The sequence below is a fragment of the Gallus gallus genome, chromosome 5 (genome assembly GCF_016699485.2).
Source record: "Gallus gallus isolate bGalGal1 chromosome 5, bGalGal1.mat.broiler.GRCg7b, whole genome shotgun sequence".
Taxonomy (NCBI): Eukaryota; Metazoa; Chordata; class Aves; order Galliformes; family Phasianidae; genus Gallus; species Gallus gallus.
This window is the reverse complement of record NC_052536.1, coordinates 18,718,114-18,738,949: the sequence shown is the minus strand read 5'-3', so window position 1 is coordinate 18,738,949 and position 20,836 is coordinate 18,718,114. Positions and strand designations below refer to the sequence as shown.

Genomic DNA, 20,836 nt, shown 5'->3' with positions numbered 1-20,836 from the left:
CTTTCAGCAAGCTCGACTGCCACATCACTCACCAACAGATGTAGTTAACTCAGCAGTGCTTTGGGAAATTAGAGGATACTCACACTTACAAACAAAACTCACACAGAATAGGCAGCCACTCTTCCCCATTACGGATACATGGGACTTACCAGAGCCCTCAAGCTAGATACGTGCCTTTTCCCTACTCATTGAAGTTCCATCCAAGTTTTATTACTTTATAAAAAGAAAAAAAAAGCAACTTCCTTTCACTTGTTTGTGTTCCTCCGAAAAGAAGAGCAGTCTGACAAATAACAACAGACTGTAAAAAAAAAAAAAAGAAAGAAGAGAGAAATAGCTGGGTCTATCCTGCCAAAGCTGTTCTGTGCTCCACCGCTGGGAAGGCAGAAAGTTGCCAGCAGTGGGTGGGGAGATGCTGCCAAGCCCCACTCCACCAGATCTGGGCCACTCACATTGGGAATCTGCAGATGGGAAAATGATTGCCAGGCAGGTGGCAGTGCTTCTGTGCAGCAGGGCTCTCCTCTCCATCTCCTGGCTGGTGGCAGGACGTGCTTTCATCCAGCACTCAGGTGGCAGCGGTTTGAGTGACAACAAAGGATAGTCGTGGCACAGTTCTACTGCTGATAACCAATATGGGGCTATTACAGCAACTAAGATCAATACACTTTTAGGTTTTAAAACTGGGAAAACCATCATGACTCTGATTGGATGTAATATTGTGCAGTGCCACACAACTCCACAGTCTGGCTGGCTCCTTGCACAGCTTCTCTCCAGCAAAGAGAGGATTGACGTAACAGTAGAGCTTCCTTTTTCTTTTTTGATTCTACAGATTAATTCTGCCTGCACAAAGGGAGGTATATACCCATGCTGAAGCTGTATCCCATAACCCATTCTGCTTCCTAGAAAGGAAAGCTTCCACTTAACTGCAACAGATCCTGTAATACTGGGTGCAGTGCACACAGCAGCTGCATAAGCAACTGCATGGCTGGAGAGTACAGACTCAGAGCCCTTCACCCCAGCTGTGGTGCTGTGAAACAACAAATGCTCCACAGCCTGGGGGGACAGAGGCACAGCCTGAGTGACTTGCTTGGGTCAGGCCAAGTTTATGGCTGATGAAACACTGAGTTCACATCTCCAGGCTCCAGCATTGTTCTGTTGCTTTGCACCTCGCTCAGTCATTGACAGAGGGCAGAATAATCCCACGAGCTCTTTTAGGCACTGATGCTACAGGACAAACAAACTTCTCAGTTCCTGGTCCAAGCACTCATGAGAGCAAAAAGCAAGCCAAATAAACACACATTCTCCACTCTCAGTGTTTTCAGGAACAGTCTTTCACAAATATCCAAGTTCATCTGTTTAAAATGCAGTTTAGTTCCCTCAAAAGTGAGGTTGCTACCAACAGCTTTGCATCTCATTAGCACAATGTGTACTCCACCTTTTGATGGTGACTTGCTTGGAATACTAGCTAGACCGACCAGTAGAAGCAAGGGTGAATGACCAAGAATCCTTCCTCACAGGAAGGAATACTTAATGTTCTATAGATATTCAGCCTACATTTTGTATCTTGCTGGAGCATATCCTTTTATTTATGGCAACCCCTTTATGGTAAGTGGGGGAGCACTGGAACAGGTTGCCCAGACAGGTTGTGGAGTCTCCCCCTACGGAAATAGAGAAGACTTATGTGGATGCCTACCTGTGCAACCTATCATAGACTACCTCCTTTAGTGGAGGGGTTGAACTCTATGATCTCTTGAGGTCCCTGAGATTCTGTGATTAACCATCCTGCCTGGGAACAGGCCCAAAATGGTAACTCATCCACCTGCCTATTAGTGCAGGTGAAACAGTAGCAGATAGGATATTTTATATTACAACCCATTCCATGGTTGCTTTAGAGTACATCAGCAGGATATAATGAAGTCCAGCCCCAAGTGAGGACAAAAGCTACACCACATGTCCCATCACTTGTTCACTCTTTGCTTCTTGCACTAAATAGAACTCAGGATAGTTCCAAAAGGGAAGATAGAAATAAATAAAACGTAATAATTATGTAATTTATTATCCCCATTGAAAATATAAGTCACTAAAGAGAGAATGGGGTCCTGTATGCATCTCTCTGCAGACGCTGCTGTTAGTAGCTCAGTCACACCAGAGTTACACAGATCCAAAGCAAACGCTAAAACGCCATCTCTGACTGTGTGAGTCATAGCTCCCCATGGCTGTATCGAGTGGTACAAACCCCTTCCAGACCTCTTTGCCTGATCTCAAGTTTCATTCATTTTTGGCTCACTATCCACTATGTCTCATTCAGGCAGTGAAAAAAAAAAAAATCTTACAGCAGTCTGTGCAATTACACCAAAAACTGACATATGTCTTCTTTCTGCTTTGCTGTTTCATAAACAGTAGTACTGTCCAGTAATTCCATGGCCTGAAATATATCCTAATTAATGCTGCTAACACAGCTGGTTATTCTAGGTCACTGTGGCCACAGCCCACCAACCCTTCCACCATTCTATTTAATGAATTAACCTGAAGTTCACATCAGAACATCTGGTGTGAAACATCTCTGTAAGTGGGAACACTGAGCAAGTGATTTATTGATAAGGAATAAGTCCTTGCAATAGTTACTCATGAAAAAACGGAAGTTGCAGTGGTAACAGTACCCAAGAGCTGATAGCAGGCTTAAATTACAGCAAGGAATATTTAAGACAGACATCAGGAAAAGCTTTCTCCTGCTCAGGACAGCAACAGCCTTGCACTGGCTTCCCAGAGAAGCTGTGGAATTTCCATCACTGATGGTTTTCTATAACAAGTTCCAGCAGATGTTTGTGTAAATGGCAGATACAAATGATCCTGCCCCAAAGGAAGGACTTGCACACTCCAAAAAACACCTTTCCATCTGCATTTTCAGTATGTTTCTATGTCCTGCTCCGGATGCCCCGTCTGGCTGGCCACAGCAGGCTGCAGGCAGCCCCATCGCCTGCTGCCTCCACCAGAGCCAACTTCACACACCCAACATCTTAGCCTCAGGGCTGCCCAAGAACAACAGATTGTATTTCCCCCCCAGTTTTCTTATCAACTGCTAAGAGCTGGAGAGAAACAACTGCACTCCAGCCAATTATGGAGAAGTGGGCGGCTGGAAGTGACACAAGGAGCCGAGGGCCTTTGTGCAGGCAGGTACTATTTTTAAACACTGATGTGCAATGTTTGTTCTGCACAGAGGAAATCCATCCCTCCGTACTGCGCCATGCCCACTCACTTTAAACCAAAAGACTTCAAACATCATCCATCTCCCCTATCTGGTTTCTACTGTAGGACTGAATATGTAACTTCTTCACAGGAACCACGTTAGATCCCAGAGCCTCTGGGAAAAAACTGTTTCTTCCCTTAAGAATTTCCCTCCCAGATGCCTTCTACCAGCAGCACAAGCACTATCTTCAGCACAGGCTTGCTGCTCGTATTTTAATCAGCGCATTAAAAGCACGGCTCACCACAGTATTTACTCCTCACTCAGCTGACACAAGTGACAGAGCACTCATGTTGATTGCAGTAGCAGCGTATTTTTTAAACAGGGGAAGGCAAAAGGAGAAAAAAATAAATAGTTTCCACCATGGTTCCATACTTCCTGATAAAGGAACCATCTCTGTGCTAAAAGTCAGCCTGAAACCCCATGTGGCAAACTGCCAAACAAAAACCAACGAGGTCAGACTGCCCAGAACTCATCTGTCTTGGATGCATGTACATTTATGGAAGTCCCTTTTTTCCCCCAAATGAGATAAGAGCCACATCCTCTTTACAAAGATGTAGACTTGTACAGAATGCAGTGGGACCACCATTCTCTTAACACTGGAACGTGACAGGGCTACAGCACTCAGAGAAAGTGGAAAAGGGGGAAAGTGTATAATGAATGAAGCAGAGGCTGGGACACGGAAAATAAGAGCTCAGCTACTTCTTATCTCCCAGCTTTTCTTCACATGACTAGAGGTGTTGTTAAGGGTAACATTTAGGAGCTCTCAGCACCTCAACAATACACAGCATCTGGCCACTTTGCCCTGGGCCAGAAGGCAACAGGTGAATCTGCTTACCTTCTGCAGGGCTCCCTTCAGCCCAAGGGAAGGACAGGGCCCGCATCCATGCAAGCAGCTGCCTGAGCTCTGCTCCTTTCAGCCTCAGCTGTCCCTCTGCAAGCTGGCAGCACAAAGCTGTCCCTTAGGGTAGATGTGCTACGAGGACCTACTTCAGCCCACACTGCTGTGAGCATGCCACCGGCGCTGATGAGGACCAACACGATTTAAAAATAAATACAAATCCAGTTCTCTCTCCTCATACAAACACAGCCTTGTCAATACTGTCAGTGCTACTTTTTTTCCCTGCGGGAAATGCATTACTGATCAATAGAATATGTGCTACTTTGTGAGAAGATGAGTAATTGGATGAATTACAAACAGAAGGTCCTTCTCTTCAGCTGATATTATCCCCAACCCGTTCCTCTTTCTCTGCATAAATTCTGCCTGGCATCTCAGGAGCGAGCCAGGAAAAGATCTCGGAGCCAGAAGAAGATTCATTATTAGATCATTATCTGCAAGTCAGGTCTCCTCAATTCATAAAAATTCAGGGTTAAGTCTCCTCTCCTAATTCAAGTCGGATCCTTCAGCCCAAACCAGGCACAGGGACGAGCTAGGAGAGGAGAAAAGACTATCAAATATAACAATATAACACTCTGCTGCTTTAGCGCTGTTATCGTAGTAAAGTTTTATACACAGGCACTGAGGGTCTTAAATTAAATGTCAAATATCATCTGGCAGCAGGAACACGAAGCACAGTCGCCTGCAGGGAAAAGGAGCCTGACGGCTTTCTCTGCTTGTCAAAACAGCATTTGCCTCGTTCAGCTCTTTGGGCAAATGAATCACCGTTTGCCAAACAAGAAGTTACTAGAATCTATTCGCTAAAGCCTACACAAAAGGTGCTGGTGATGGAAGGGAGTAAGGGCACTTCTTCTAAATTCTATTTGGATGTTTAGAAGATTGATTTCCCCACTCGTAGCAGAGGCACAGAAGAAGATATAGAGAAGGTCTTGTTTCTGTTTTAGTTGTTTTTTTCCCCTCCTTAAATTGAGGTTGATGCAAGGTTGTTAAGTCTTCTCCCCTTTCAGCTGCCTTCTGTTTTCCTCACCAGTTAAACAAAAGAAATAACCTGAGCTTATTTCTCTCTCAGGCAAGCCAGGAACTGTTGCTGCCCTTTTGAATCGACTCCAGAGAGCTTGCCAGCTGAAGTTTATGAAGTCTAGTTAATTGCTGCAGCGTATTGATTTCGTGTTTGCATGGGGGAACGTACAGCCAGGAACAGCCCGGCCAGTGAGCCCGGTGCAGCTGGCACAGCCAGCCCGCTCCCTGCTCCTGCCTAGGGGAACGTGCGACGCTCTCCCATTGCTGCTGCTGCATCCAGAGCCGCCAAACAGCTTCCCGAAGCACCGCTGCAAAGGCAGATAATTGCTGGTAATCACGCAGGTTGCACAAAATGCACAGAAGAGAGAAATTGCTTTCCAGAAAGTGGAATAACTTAGGCGATAACAACTTTTCCTAAGCACCTGATTTTGTCAACAGGGAGCGTTCTCTGCTCCTACATGCTCTCCCAGTGCACGGGGGGCTACAGTACAAGTTCTCGTAGCAGCGGCTGCAAGCAGGAGGAGGGCATGTGGTGAAAACAGCAGCTCCCAGCTGGCACACCTGAGCACATTTGCGTGCTGAAGCACGTGCTGGAAAACATATGGCAATTACAGCTGCCTCCCAACACATTAAGTTCATTTTAAGTGGAGTTTTGGGTTGTTAACTGGAAACCAGACTTAGATGCTCCAAAAACCAGCTGTGGTGTAAGACATGCCTGACTTGGAAAAAAAAAAATGCGTGGGAATGACAACCACGGGCAGACAGTAAGTACCAGTTGTGCTGTGATGTGCACAGCTCAGGAAGAACAGCGTGCAAATACCATCTCTGAGACCGCTGGTGGGAACAGCAGAGAGCACGGTGACTGGATGCTCCAGCTCAGGTCACCACAGCACTGCTCGTGCCACAGGGCTGCACAGGGCCTCCAGCCCATCACTCACACAGGTAGTAGGATTTGGTCAAACCTCACACAGCAACCAGCACACAGCACGTTGTGGTTTCTCTGCCACTGAGCTTTTCCCTTGCACTGTTCATCCTCTTCACAAACCAGGGAAGAGCATGATCCGGCCTTCCTCACCCCCTCCCTTCACTGAACAGAAAGCACTCAATAGTTGTTTCCAGAATGAAGATTTGTAAAGTTTTAAAAACCTCAAGTGAGAGAGGAAATTCTAAATATGAACCACCATAGAACGGACAGGGTACCTCCTCTGTCCCACAGTCACCAGGCAGAATTGCAAGCCGCAGTAACTTTTTAATTAAAGAAAAAAAAAGGCAATTTTAGGCACTGGGGGGGAGCGGGATTGGAATCCATCCAAGTTTCTAGCAGAGGAAGGGAAGGCTGTGAGATTTATATTAGACAAAATCATAAATCTTCATCCACCCTTTGCAGAGCTCTAATGTTAATGCTAAAAATAACCACAGCGCCTGCGGGATTTCAGCGTTTGTATTAATCAAGTCTCACGGTGCTAGAGGGGAAAAAGCACTACAGGAACAAAGCGCTGAAGGATTTCAGGACCCAAGCATACAAGCAAGGACGTCGCATCCCAGGAACAAGCTGCCATTTGTTTCTGGCTGAGGCAGATGTTCCACAAGGATTACAGCAGGGGAAGGAAGGGGGAAAAAAAGCACGCAGACACAAAAGCACATTGAGACACAGGTCAGGCTAGAGCAGAGCTGTCAGTCTCCCCTCCTCACAGCATTAAAGCTTGATTAGCCCGAGATCTTTTATTAAAGCACACAAACCAGGACAGGGTATCAGGAGCCACACATCTCCAGTGCCAACGTTCCTCTCCACCCATTAGCTGTCCAGCAGGGCTTTAGCACTGCTACACAACTTCCACACAACACAGTTTCACACGTGCTGTAACGTGGGACCCAACAGCTAAGAAGTGCAGAAACCGTCACTGTGGTTAACAAAAAACACAGTTACAAGTGGAAATGATCTGCTGGGTCACCTTAGCTAGTTGATCTGGTCCCCACTATGTACTGTTCTTTTACCCCGCTATTTGTGCCCAAACAAGGCACTAAACTTCCAACATCTCCCTAAGACCAGGCCCATTACTGACTCTGATGTCTGGGAATCATTATCATGTTTGACACCAGTTTCCTTTCCCTTACACTCATGAAAAGCTGTAAACACACTGAAACCTCAGTTCTACCAGTATGCTTTATTTCACAAGCACGCTGTGGGGTCAAAGCCACCTATCCTTTATTACGGTTGGTCATAAGAAGCAATACCACTCACTCCCAAGACTTCAGCAGAAGCTCCACAGCCACACAATTTGACACCGACATTATAGCTTTTTGGTTAGCATAACGCTATAGTGTGATGGAAAGTACAGCAATAGTAGCAAGGCGGCACAATCCTAGGCTGCAGCAAATGAGAACAAGCACAAATGCAGCAGCCACAGACACAAAAACAAAGGAAGAAAAACTGCTTACTTTTGGAAGGCCTCAGGTAGGCAGGGATCTCCAGCAGAATGCTCTCACCTCCCCTTGCCAATCCTTAAATGAGGTCTGGGAAGGAGTGGATCCTGGGTCCACCCCTTCCGGTCACTCAGGTGTATTGCATGCACCTGAGCTCCCCTGGATTGGCCCTGCCTTCTCACCAGGCACTCAATCACTGCTTTGGGCTGTGACTTAGCATTAACCTACAGTTAGCAGGTGAGAATTTCCTCTAGCTGTAACCATTGGTGGCTCCTACTCCAATATCAGGAAAAGGATGAAGTACTCAGGATATTGCACCTTCTCTCCTATTTCCAGAAAGACCATGCAGCCATCTCTGTTATATTGACTCTTCTGGACCATGCTACTCCTCAGAAAGATTTCTAGCACATTTTCTGGCATTGCATGAAAAGCTGAGAAGAATTTCTTTGACTTCAGTATGATGATCCAGCACGACCTTAGCTGCAGCCTTAGCTCAGCTGATCCTTTCACGTGATGTTTGTTCTAATCCACCGTATAATTGAAGCTGGCCCTTAAGGTAAATGCTACGGTAAAAGTTCATTAAGTACTTGTGTGCTGTTCAGAGCCAAAACCCAAACCCACAATTACCAGTTGCATGTTCATAGTAAGAAAATTGAGGGGGAAAATGTGACTTACCACCAGGCACAGTAGAAGCCTGCTTTCTGAGTCTTTTTGATGGGCAGGCTTAATTAGAGCTTAATGTAATGTTCAGATGGGCATTAACAATATACGACAGTTAGATCAAGGAGAATCAAAGGCAAGAGCAAGCAAGCAAATGTTCAAACAAGCCATCGCTTCAGTAACTTACTTCGAGGTCTGTGAACTTGAACTTTAGCCTTTCCTCCATCTCCAGCGTGACCAGGCTCAGTGCAACAGGTTCTGTTCGGTAGGGAAGGAGAGCTGATGTCGCTGGGCAGCGCTTCTTTCAACTCTACAAAGCACAACAAAGATTCTCAGCAAACAATGGGAGGCAGCAATTTTTCAGCTTATTCCATCAGCTAAGTTGCAGCAAAGCTACGAATACATTAGCCTGCCCTTGTGGGACTGCTTTTGTTCAGACAAAATGGCTAAGAAAGAACAAAAAAAGCAAGCAAGCGTGAATTAAGGAAAGATGGAAGGAGGCAAGGAAGGAGGGAAGGAGGGAACGAAGAAAGAAGCTGCCAAGTGAACTGGGAGACTTGCTAGGATGAAAAATAAATGCAATTACACAGGCAATTCATTTTTCTCACGGCTTCCTTGGATAATTGCTAATGAAGCAGGCCTATGAGAGAAGCTTGCGGATGCTCCACAGCCACCACCAAAGTCATCGGCTTAGGAGCTTCTGGGGGCACCCACTTCTTTCATGTTCAGGTGTTAAATTTGCTCTCTCGAATACGGATCGAGTGCCTGATAAATTAGCACTCTGCATTTATATTTTGATTTATTTATAAATGGAAGGCGAGAGAGACTTTAAAAGTACTAATTAAGGAAGCAATCAAGGACGCATGCTTCAGGAGAGAAAAAGTGAAGTGTGAGGTACTTAAGGAATACCTGAAATATTCCTTTGCTTCAGCTACTCCCTGCAAAAAAAATAGTTGCTCTTATCTGAGAGGCAGCAACTCATTGACAAATAAAAGAGTTGAGGCAGAGTCGAAGGGAGGCTTTTTCCAGAAGCATTTTCTGATTTTATCTACATCATTTAGCAGAAGAGAATCTGAAAAATGTGCTGACACCTTGCTAGAGGGAGGCTTAGATAACTAAACCCCGATTCAAATGCCTGCATCCAAAATGTAAATCCTCAACCCCCCACCTAATCCTAAAGGCATTTAAGCATCTGCCAGCAAAATGCCTTAGATATCCTCTTTTTTTTCCCCCTTTGGCACAGTGTGTGGAGACCACCTAAGTCTGAAAGAGAAAGAAGTCCACAAGAGGCACATTGCTCCTCATCCCATCCACCTCATTCCTCTGTCTTTGTTAAAGCAGAGCAGAGCAGGGCAGGGCTCCCCGAACACCACACAGCCAGCTCCTCAGCAGCAACAAATGCCAGCCCAGGGTGGTGTGTGCTGCTGTGTGGTGGGCCCCTGGTCCTCTCTCCACATTTGCTTTCTGGTCTCAATGTTATCTTTCTTCTTGCCTCAGAGAGCTTCAATATATGTAAGAAGAGGAAAAGCATCACCCTCCTTTCCCACGCTAAGGCTCATGGTGCTGATGGAGTGCCAATCACCAGACTTCCCAGGTACTGCATCCTCCACTTTGGACAGCACGATTATCTCTTCAGCAATCAACTTGTGACATAACAAGCATAAACAGCAGCAAGGGATAAAATGCAAAAGCAACAATGTTTTCACACAGGTGCCCCAAGTCATCAAACAAGGAAACCCTAAACTCTCAACATATGGTCTGCTGGAAGGATTGTTTCCAAATAGATTTTTTCTCTAAGCAGCATCAGTGGCAAGTGTCCCGAGGGACTAGTTATACTCAAGACAGAAGGCAGAATGACTTAAACGAGCCAAGAAGCATCTCAGAGGTCCATTAACATATCCCTGAAGTGATGGATGGAGGCAGAAAACAAGAACATTTTTTCCTCTCAGGAGAGGCTGCAGACACTGATTGTGAAATCAGAGCGATTTATGTCCAGGTTCCATCTGACCTGTCTCCAGCCATGGCCGGGCTCCGCTGCGGCTGCTATGTGGCTCTGGTTGCTGATCACTTTGGGTGATCCCTGCTCTATGGCTCTGCTGCTGAATAAGAGAACTATCAAACTGTCTGGTGGTGGTGCCTCTCCACAAAGTATTAATTCACCAACAAGTGGGTACAACAGCAACGCACGGAGGGCTTCTCTTTGCAGGGGTAGAGGACGAGTGGTTTAGACTTGTACGCACACACGGCAGGCAACATGATCTGTCCCAGCACTAAGAAATTCCAGCTACTAAAGCCTTTCCAGTCTGGGCAAAGCCAACAATGTGAAGTATGCGCAACAACCAATCCATCCCATCCCACCTCCCCCTGCCTGGAGCTCCCTGCAGATGGGGGGAAGGCAGTGGTGCACAGTGTGGACATTCCCAGCAGAGCACCACCAAACTCACAGCAATTCTAATGGAGTGTGAACCCTCGTGCAGGGCTCCCCTCACCGGGCTGGGGCTCCCTCGCACCACCAGCAGCTGAGCACTGAGCACAAGGGGAAATGGTTTCAAACTGAAAGAGGGGAGAATTAGACTGGATAGAAGAAAGAAGATTTTTACAGTAAGGGCAGTGAGGCGCTGGCACAGGTTGCCCAGAGAGGCAGAGGATGCCCCATCCCTGGAGACACCAAAGGTCAGGATGGATGGACTGTGAGCACCTCATCTAGTGCAGTCCCTGCTCATTGCGGGGGAGTTGGATCAGATGGCCTTTAAAGGCCATCTCAAACGACCCTGTGATTCTCTGAAATTCAAGCTGCCCTAGCGAGCATTTCCCTCGTCAGCAACAAAGATGCGAGCATCGGAGTTCAGCGTTGGTAACTATAAATCAGTTGGGCTCAGTTACCGCTTCACGGCACGGGATCAAATAGGAAAGGAACCCGGGCAGGTTCTGCGCAGCCCGTGGGGAGGGCCGGGCGGTGACGGAAGAGACTGGCGGTGACCCCAGCCGCTCTCCGGCCGGGACAGCACGGGTAAGGACGGCAACCCCGGCCGGAGCCGCCGCAGGGCAGCCGCTCGCCGCCCGCCGCCCGCCTGGGCGGTGCGGGGGCGGCACGGAGCCTCGACCGCCTCCCGCAGCCTTAAAGCGGCGATGCCGCACGCGGCACCGCACCCCCCTTCCCCCGCGCGTTCGGGACGCGCTGCCGTCCCCGGGGGCAGCCGTGGGGAGCGGAGTACGTGACCGGAGGGGTGCAGGAGGGAACGGCGCTTCCCCTCCGCTCCGTCCGTGGGGCCTCCGGTGCGACGTCTGCCAGGGAAGGAGCCGCGGGCCCGAGGGAGCAACGTGACAGAGGGCAGAGCGTCTTTATCCGCTCCGAGCCCTCCCCACCAATTTGTCCCCCGCGGCCGGGCAGCCCACCCCTTTCAGCACGCATTAGCGAACATCAAGAGCCCATCGGAAAAAGTGCTGGAAATGAAAAATGAAACGTACTCTATTTAGCCTTCAATTAAGGAAAAAGAGTTTACTCCATCTCTCCAGGGCAGCAAAAAAAAAAAAAACTGGAGCGGAGCGTTAGGTTCATTGAACATTAATGACCTTTCCCTATTATGCTAAATTATTGTTTCCTAAGCCGCTGATCAAATACAATAGCTTCATTTAAAACCCATTCCAGCTGGAAAGAAAGGAGGCAGCTCCGCTGCGGCGGCTCTCAGGGTGACAAAGGATGGCGGTGCCGGAGCACCACGCGGGGCTGCTGCGCCACAGTGAGGGACGCAGCGGGGCACGGATACGGAGAGAGCCGCCCCTACAGGAACACCGAGGCGGGCGGGCACGGAGCTGGCGGCCCGAGCGGGACGGAGCTCTGCGCTCTCCTGCTGGCATCAGTGCAAGCCTACGGAGGCAAGGCTGTGCTCTTTGGACAACGTCCAACGCAATGATTTCAGCTCAGGTATGCGGAGGCCACAGCCCAATGTAGTTACGACGACAAATTGGCGCTCTGATATAAGGATGCTGTTGTTGAAAGGAAAGGGTATGCCACCGTGCCAAATACAACGGGTATGAAAAAAAAACAGGGTTGAAATTAAGCTTAGGGGGATGCCACGAGCCCATTTTGACACGTACTTCCTGGCCACCGAGCCTCAGCTTCCTAGAATCACAGAATGAATCACAGAGACACAGGACCACACAACTGCTTGGGTTGGAAGGAACCTCAAAGCCCACCCAGTCCCAACCCCCTGCCGTGGGCAGGGCTGCCCGCCACTGGATCAGGCTGCCCAGGGCCCCGTCCGACTTGGCCCTTAATGGCAGCCCGTGCCAGTACCTCGCCGCCCTCTGACTGAAGAATCTCCCCTTTTAGTCTAAAATCATTCCCCTCTGTCCGGTCACTACCAGATCGTGCAAAAACTCGCTCTCCCTGCTGTTCATGAGCTCGCTGTTTCCCCCACCCCAGCAGTGGTGCCTGTGGACACTCAATCCCCCGGCTGGGATCTACCTGGGTAAGGGAGGATAGTCGGGCGCTCATCTCGCATCCATGGCAACACACACTTTGCATATCGTTTTATCCCGAACAAAGGGAAATTAAATACTCGTCGTGAGAAGAGTTCAGGTTCCGAGCAAGGAGGGGGAGGCAGGGAGCACGCTTTGCCTCCGGGTGGAAACCTGGCACATGGCATCCTTCATGCAGTGCGCTTCAGGAAAGTGCTGTCAGAGCAAAACAGGAGGCTTTGTGAGGAGCCCGGCCATGCCAGCCTCATTTCAGCCGGCACTGTCAGCAGCTTAGCACGGGCTTCCACAGCCATCTCCAACCTTCCGGCAGCAGAAAGCCAGAAAATTAAGTTCCAATCAGCATCTCATCCTCCTGGATGGGGAGGAGAAAAGGAGGCTGAGGGGAGACCTTACTGCTCTCTTCCAATACCTGAAAGGTGCTTACAGCGGGAGCAGGGTTGGTCTCTTTCATTGGTGACAGGACAAGGGGAAATGGCCTTAAATTGTGCCAGGGGAGGTTTAGGTTGGATATCAGGAAAAACTTCTTTACAGAAAGGGTTGTTAAGCACTGGAATAGGCTCCCCAGGGAGGTGGTTGAGTCACCATCCCCGGATGTGTTTAAAACCATTTGGATGTGGTGCTCAGGGACATGATTTAGCGGAGGGTTGTTAGAGTTGGGGTAGCCTGGTTAGGTTGTGGTTGGGCTCGATGATCTTTAAGGTTTTTTCCAACCTGAGTGATTCTATGGGCGCTGGACAGGTTTCCAACAGTGGGTGACATCTGTGACTGCTTTGAGTTTGCTACAAAAGTGCATGTAGTCTCTTCTTTCTTTCAACCCCATCATTCTGAAACTGGGTTGAACATTAATTAAATTGAGTAGTTAACAGCAGCAAGCGGCCTGACTGTCTTCTGCTGTGTCCCCTAAGGTTTTATTTGCACAAGCACAGAATGACACAAAAGCATAAACCCCTCCCTTTCATGTCCAGTTTGACAAGACAACCATGACCCAACACGCAAACCTCTGCAGCTTGGCCATGGTTCCCCATCCCTGCTTCCCTGTGACACGAGAGCCACCAGCACAGCCTGTGCACAAGTACCACGCTGCCCACCTGTGCTGCATCCCAGCTCACAGGCAGTACAGAGATACTGAGAATGCTTCCCTGGTATTTGCCCTTTCCCAACAGTTTCAAGAAGATGTACATGCATCTGAAATGTTAGAAGTCAGAATCCTCTCATTTCTAATGCATCAAAAGCTCCATCTGGCACACCTGTGTTTTCTAGCTATCATGCAAACTGAGATCTGAAATGTTAACAAGCTTTGTGAGTAATCCCTATCAGGCAGGATAATTGTTAGAACCGTCAGTGTGTACACTTTGCTTTCTGAAGGGAATTTCTCTTGATGTGCACGTGCTGACCATGGCTGGAATGGCGAGCAGCAGACGGAAGTTACTATACGGACAGCAGACTGAAAAGTGAGATGGAAGCAAACACTATATTCACTTCAGCAGCGACAGGAGGAGCTCAGCCTGCCCTCATTCCGCACACCACAGCCCTGCTTTTCATCTCTGGTGGCTACAAAACTGAGGCTATCTGCACAGAGCAGTTGCCTCACTGTGTAGCTGGTATGAAAGGAAGAAACACCGTTAACACAGAATCATAGTATCCTCCAGGTCCTTACATCCAAGCTCATCCATAATGCATGGCACTGATTTTGCACTGCACTGGTAGAAACGCAAAAGATGAGAAAACCCTGTGTACTCCTAATAAAACAAAGGAAATGATGACTTCTCCTCAGCTTGAACACAGTAAGGGGCATTGAAAACTTCGGGGATCACGAAGGCGGTCTGGCAGAGGGCAGGGCGATGCGTGGCACTCGCTGAGGATGGAAGCAGCGTGTTCCTGGATGTGGGCTCAATTTGCAGCTGAGCCTGGGCAGGGTTTGTGCTGTGGCTGCAAAGTAGGAGTAATGAGCAAATGGGTTCAGCCTTAATGTGAGCTCATATCCAAACTCATCCTGGACCACCTAGCATGCCAATGAGAAAATTCTCGGCATTATTACCATTAAAAAAAAATACTCCACACTTCAAAGGGCAATCAAACCACAAAGTCTGCACAGCAATGCAAGAGCACGCTGAGCACCAGTCAGCCAAAGTGCAACCAGCCCTCTTTTCACTTCCTTCCTTCCAGCTATTCCTCAAGCCCACCAATGGGCTGGCACAGCCAGCGCAGCACCGGTGGCGAGGCGTTGTGAACAGAGGGAGCCCAGGGACACCTCACAGATACACGGCCAGATTCCATCTACATCAGATGTGAGCAGACAGAAACCAATAGGCCTTTCCCCATTGGCACCAGCCTCACCCTGGGAGCAGCAGCCATCCTGCCCTGCATAGAGCAGATGCTGAGCACCCAGCCTCAAGCTGACCTCGTGCTGCTCAGCTCCCTGTCTTAGGCTGTCGGCCTGAGATTGCAGTGGCCCGCCTGTCCCACGTCCCATCTCACTGCCCAAAGGGAAGCACAGGAGCATTGCAGGGCCTGGAAGCAATGAGGTCTCCCACAGGGGGAGGCAGACAGAATCGCAGCCCTTTGTATTGCTGCGAGGCAGCCCAGGCTCTGATAGAGCGTCATGAGGGAGAGGCACGCAAAGAATGCACCAGAGCAAGAACGTACAAAGCACAGCTTGCTGTGAAAAAATCCCACAGAAGGCCCTCATACAATGGTGACGGTGGGCTTTCTCCAGCACAGCAGTAAGTCTGCACCAGAACAGCACTGTGCTCTGTGGTGCGGCACCGCAGTGCCCACGTTCCTTCCTCAGCCCCTCAACAAGCACAGCTCCCTGCAGGATGTGGCTTCCCAAGCACAGAGCTCAGCCCCACCAACCCATAGCACACCCTGCATACAGCTGAGGTATATAAAGTCATACGGAAAACTGTTTCTGCTTGAGATGTGCAATTACATAGGGCCTGGCTCCAAAGGCACTGCGAAAGAGCATTTTTCCCCTTGGCTATCCAAACCATACCGATGCTCATAGAAAGACTCTAACAGAACTGGAACCCTGGAAGCCGAAGCACACCGTTTGCTCACAACCAACACCAGCAATTGTTTATTTGAATGCATTTTCATGAGGTGAATGTGACAGAGCTGCCGCTTTCGAGTTCCGGAGCGAGGCTGGCAAACGGCACCGAAGAGGAATTAAGAATTACACCGCTAAACTGAGTATTGTCATGTAAATGAAGAACGTCACATGGGAGCTGCGCATTGTTCCCAGAGATAAATGCAGGAACTATGGAAGCGAGTTCAATAGAGTCCTGCCAGTGGGGCACTGGGTTGGGAACTGTCTGGGAGGCTGCCGCAGAGGGTAAGGATAAATACACGTATGCACAGCTGCAGCGTCTGTCGGAGCTGACAACACGACTGCTAATTGAGAGCTGTTCATAAAATTGGCGTCTGATATAAAAACAAACAAAACTCAAAAGGAAAACACTTTTGTGGCTCAAGAGAGTTTGCAAAGTTCCATCTAAACACGCTATCGCTTCGCTGAACCTACAACAAAACTTCTATAAAAAGCCAGGTTAGCGAGGCAGAGCTTTCCTACTAGCAGTTGGCAGCCCCGCACATAGCAGGGGGGTTGAAACCAGATGATCGTTGTGGTCCCTTTCAACCCAGGTCATTCTATAGTTCTATGATTCTATTCAATCCAGCCTCTGCTCTGGCAGCGCAGACGGCAGGAATGGGGGAAGGGCTAAGAGCCCAAAGCAGCCGGCACCGCGGGGGCGCACGGGGCACAGCAACACGAGAAGTGACCCTGTTATAGGGCTGGGATGCGGCCCGAGCGCCTGGCACGGCTCTGCCCTCATCACCCACGGCAGCGTTCCAAAACCGACAGCTATTGCGGGTGCCAGCAGGGGCGGGTTGGCTCAGACCGAGCCACAGCACAGGGCAGGACACAGGTGGAGCGCGATGCTGCGGGGCGCAGCGGAATGCAGCGCAGCTCAGGCAGTCAGCACAAAGGAGGCAAATCACCAACACGCTTTACTGAAATATCAGTTTCTTTAGTATGTTACAGAAAAGCTTATGAACATAGAGAATGTACATAAAAGGCAGACTTCGTAAAATAAAAAGGTCTTTTTGTTTATAAAAAATTAAAAAGTCAAAGTAAAGTGCATGGAACAGTTTTTTTTTCCCTCCACTTTTAACTATTGCGCCCAAGTCTCAGCACACGGCCGTGCTTTGGGGGTCCTCTTCTGTCACCGTCAGTCCGTTATTTTACCGTCAAATCAAAGGATGGCGACGACTACAGACACACACTTGGGGATCGGAACAGCGGAACCAGATGAACCCACAACACAGACTAACAGCTACCGGAGCACCCGCTCGCGGCAGGACGCGCTGCCAGCGACAGCTCTGCTCTCCTTAAGGGAAACCGGTAGGAGCCAGGCTTCTGAGTTCGCCAGTCGGGGGGTGCCCCATCGTGCGACCGGTCCTCGGTCCCAGCGCCAACGTTCTTCCTCCTGCGGCGAACGGACACGTTGAAAGCGCTCCTTCCCCGTCCCACGGAGGAGCCGAGGCCGAAGGGACCTCCGCGGCCCTACCAGGCGGAGAGCGGGGAAACGGGGAGCGGAGGCGCGGGGAGGGCGGGTGCCGTCAGAGCGCGGCGGCCTGAGCGCGGCACTGGGCGATGTGGCGGTGCACGAAGTCGACGCGCGCCTGCAGCAGCTCGGCCTGCCGCTCCGACAGGAAGCCGAGGCGCGCCCAGAGGGGCTCCCGGGCCCGGTAGCGGCGGCGCAGCTCGGCGGCGGCGTTGCGGCGGCGGTGCAGCTCGGCCAGGCGCCGCGCCGTGCCCTCGCGGAAGACGCAAACGGAGCGCAGCAGGGGCTCGTTGTAGGGGTCCCACGTGGCGAGCAGGCGGTAGCCGTGCACCAGCCCCGCCTCGTTGTCCATGAAGACCAGGCCGCCGTCGGGGGCGCGCAGCAGGTTGCTGGTGGCGCGCCGCATGACGCGCGGGTCCCACTGCAGGCTGAACAGGTTGCTGGCCAGGCGGTCGAAGTTGGCCGTCAGGTAGTCGAAGAGGATCAGGTCGCTCCACTGCACCAGCTCCACCAGCTGCGCCGCGGGCAGCCCGCCCAGCTCGCCCGCCGCCAGCGCCCGCGGCCGCCCGCCGCCCCACGGCGCGGGGGCCACCACGGCCGTCAGGTTGTCCACCCAGCGCGTCAGGCTCACCACCGCGCCCTCGGCCCAGTGCGAGCCGCGCAGCTCCTCCCGCACCGGCTCCCACTGCCGCCCGCGAGCCTCCACCAGCGCCAGCGCCATGGGCGGCAGCCGCTGCTGCATGCCCAGCAGCCCGGCCAGGTGGTAGGAGAGCGCCTCGCCCTGGATCTGCTCCGGGCTCACGCCGTAGCGCACGCAGGCGCGGCTCCCGTCCGACAGCCGGGCCAGCCGGTTGGAGCTGCGCCCGCAGCCGCCGCGCTCCAGCGAGGCCACGCGGGCTCCGCGGGCCGCCGCCCGCCACGCCGCCGCTTCCTCGGCCGCGAAGCCCGGCGGCACCCGCGCCTCCAGCTCGCGGCTCCAGAAGATGCCGCGCCGCACCGGGGCCGCCGGCGGGTCCTCCTCCCCCTCCTCCTGCCGCTGCTGCTGCTCCCGGCCCGCGGCCAGCAGCGCCCGGAAAGTTTTCTGCACGCCGCCGCCGCCGCGCGCCTCGCCCCGGGCCGGCCCCGGCGCCGGCTCCCGCAGCGCCAGCAGCGCGCCCAGCAGCAGCAGCAGCAGCCCCAGCGCCAGCGCGGCGCGGCCGCCCCGCTCCATGGTGCCGCGCCTCACGCTGCCGCTGCGGGACGCGGCGGCGGGGCGGCCCCGGCGCGGCGCATGGCAGCGCCGCGGAGCGGAGGAGCCCCGGCGGCAGCCCCGCGCCGAGTGCGCCCCGCGCCGCCGCGGCCGGCAGGCACCGGCCCGCACCACGTGGGGAGCCGGGGGGCCCGCCCCGCCCCGCGGCGTGGCGCGACGCTTAAAGCGGCGACGCCGCGCGCGGAGGAGGGCCCACCCGCCGCAACGCCGGCTCCGAGCGGCCCCGCCCGCCCCCGGCTCCCCGCCGCTCGGGCTGAGGCCGGCCCGCGTGGGCCGGCACGGGACCTCCCCGCGGGGTACCGGCCCGCCCCCATCCCGCTCACGGCGAGCCCGAGCTCCCGCCGCGGCGCGCCAGCTCCTCCCTCCGGCCGCGACGCCTCGTTGCAGCCGCAGCGCTCCCGGCGGGGCGGCTCCGCTACGCGCTCCCAGCGACCCTGCGGGGAGGCTCCGCGCCGCCCGGCGAGAGGTGCGACCGCAGCGCCGGTAACGCTCCCCCCCGTAACAGCTCGCAGGGAGAGCGAGGGGCTGCCGGAAGCCGCGCCGCCGCCCGACCCGTCGCTACGGCACGCCGGAGCGTTTTTAGAACCTGACAATTGGCACAGGGTTAAACGTCAGCCGCGCTGACGTGCTGCTCGATTTACAGCACGTTAAGCATTCCCGAAACCGCGATCAGCGATCTGTTTGGGTCAATCAGACGTCTCATTACTGCTTTGCCAACGTCACTATAAGCAGCTCGCAGATAAACGAGAGCAGCCTCTGGGCTTCCCAGGCTCATCCTGGAGAAGACAGACTGGCCGCTGTCCCGATCCAGCATCCCCACAAGCAAAAAGCTGAAGTCTCTGCCTTCCCTCTGTTCTCACGTTAACTCAGTTTCAGCCACTTTACAAAGCCAGGCCCAGAGACTGACTGGGGAATGATGGGATCAGCACAACACAGCTGAGCATGGGAGCAGGGCTCGGGCAAGCTCTGATCTGCATCAGCATCACACTTCTCCACCTGATGCTCACCTACAGCCTGAGGCTTCTGCACAGCCCCACTGCCCCCTCCTCGCTGTTACGGAAGGTGCTCCTACCACAGACATCTTTGGACTACCACGATCAGCCCCCTGAAATAATCCTGCCCGGAAGCTTCAGCAAGCACTGACAGACACTTTACGTTCACCTCTGCCTTTGGGGAGGGGGAGTGGGGGGGATACCCGGTGCCGGATTTCACTCACCTCTGTGCCAAGTCCTTGAGCCCAGGGACCGCCAGGTTAGCTCAGCAGGGCTGCCGGCTCCTTCCCAGCATGCAGCACTGAGGTGAGCCCAAGCTGTTTCTTCAGTGTGGTCTCAGTAGCACAGCACAGCACTCCAAGTCCTTTATTTACTCTGAGTTCTGTTTCAGGCTCCTGGTGGAAATAGGGATGCCACTCTCCAGCCCAGCAGCATTATTTTCCCAGGCTGACTCTCCTAAGGCTCTTCATGCAGCTTCTTCCCACCGGTGGACTCCAGCTCAGACTTTTTAATTCACACATCAGATTAGCAAACAGCACTACTTCTCTCTAACATCTTCCCTGCCACTGCTCACTCCTATTTAGTAGCTCTGACTCCTTGCAGTCAGCTGGTGCCAATGAGTTCCAAATTAGTGACCTCCACTGTTTTGTTTTGTTTTTTTTTTTTTAAAGGAACAATCTCTGATTGCTCTTGGGACAGGTGCAGGTGTGGAGCTGAGCTCAGCTCTGGGGACGTGAAAACAGCTGTGGATGGGCTGTGGGAATGCCCTTACTTCCTCAGTATTGTATGTTCCTTTGTCGCTCCACGCTTCCTTTGTGTTTTCATCCCTTGGATTTGTGAAAACGTGGTTTTCAGGATCTTTTCATGTTGCACTGACCAGTACCAGCAGATGTATAGTGCTGCTTTGCTGCTGCAGGCCGGGCTGAGCACAGATGCCTTCTCCTCATTCCTTCCCATGGCCAGGGAGCCGCTCCGGCTGCTTGGGTGGGGAGAACTGCCTGCAAAATGCTCTAGTGCAGATGCAGTTACCAGCAAAACAATGCCGCTGGCAATGCAGCTTGTTCCTCCTGGGGAACAGTTGGATTTTTACGCTGGCAAGAGCTTACTGTGCAAAGTTATGTGCTTAGCATCACTGTATGTTGTTTCCATACAAGGAGTGCTTTGTACAAAGGTATCATCACCGTAACCTGTGCGTGTGCCCGACCGTCACAGTGGATTTACACTTTTCAGTTTAGAAGCATCCCTCTGGTGAGGAACTCCAGCAATTGCAGGGCAGGATTTGCAGATGGCTGTGATGGCAGCAGG

At 52.0% G+C, this 20,836-nt stretch overlaps 2 protein-coding genes across 3 annotated transcripts in view; both read right to left on the bottom strand.

Annotated features, from left to right (window-relative positions):
- LDLRAD3 (low density lipoprotein receptor class A domain containing 3) overlaps positions 1-20,087 on the bottom strand; it is a 223,846-nt gene extending 203,759 nt beyond the window's left edge. For both annotated transcript variants that reach the window (XM_046942063.1, XM_040701390.2), the window contains exons 1-2: positions 19,756-20,087; positions 8,431-8,553 (exon numbers count right to left, since the gene is read on the bottom strand). The gene's annotated coding sequence lies outside the window, so the exon portion shown is untranslated. The remainder of the gene's footprint in view (positions 1-8,430; positions 8,554-19,755) is intronic.
- FJX1 (four jointed box 1) lies at positions 16,716-18,612 on the bottom strand. The gene has a single exon (NM_001318985.2). It carries the CDS (start codon positions 18,498-18,500, stop codon positions 17,346-17,348), a length of 1,155 nt encoding a protein of 384 aa, NP_001305914.1. The 5' UTR covers positions 18,501-18,612; the 3' UTR covers positions 16,716-17,345.
- Positions 20,088-20,836: the final 749 nt, after the last annotated feature.

What these genes read in the sequence shown, in the direction of transcription:
- FJX1 (NM_001318985.2), bottom strand. Translation starts at nt 18,500, where the DNA reads ATGGAGCGGGGCGGCCGCGCCGCGCTGGCGCTGGGGCTGCTGCTGCTG.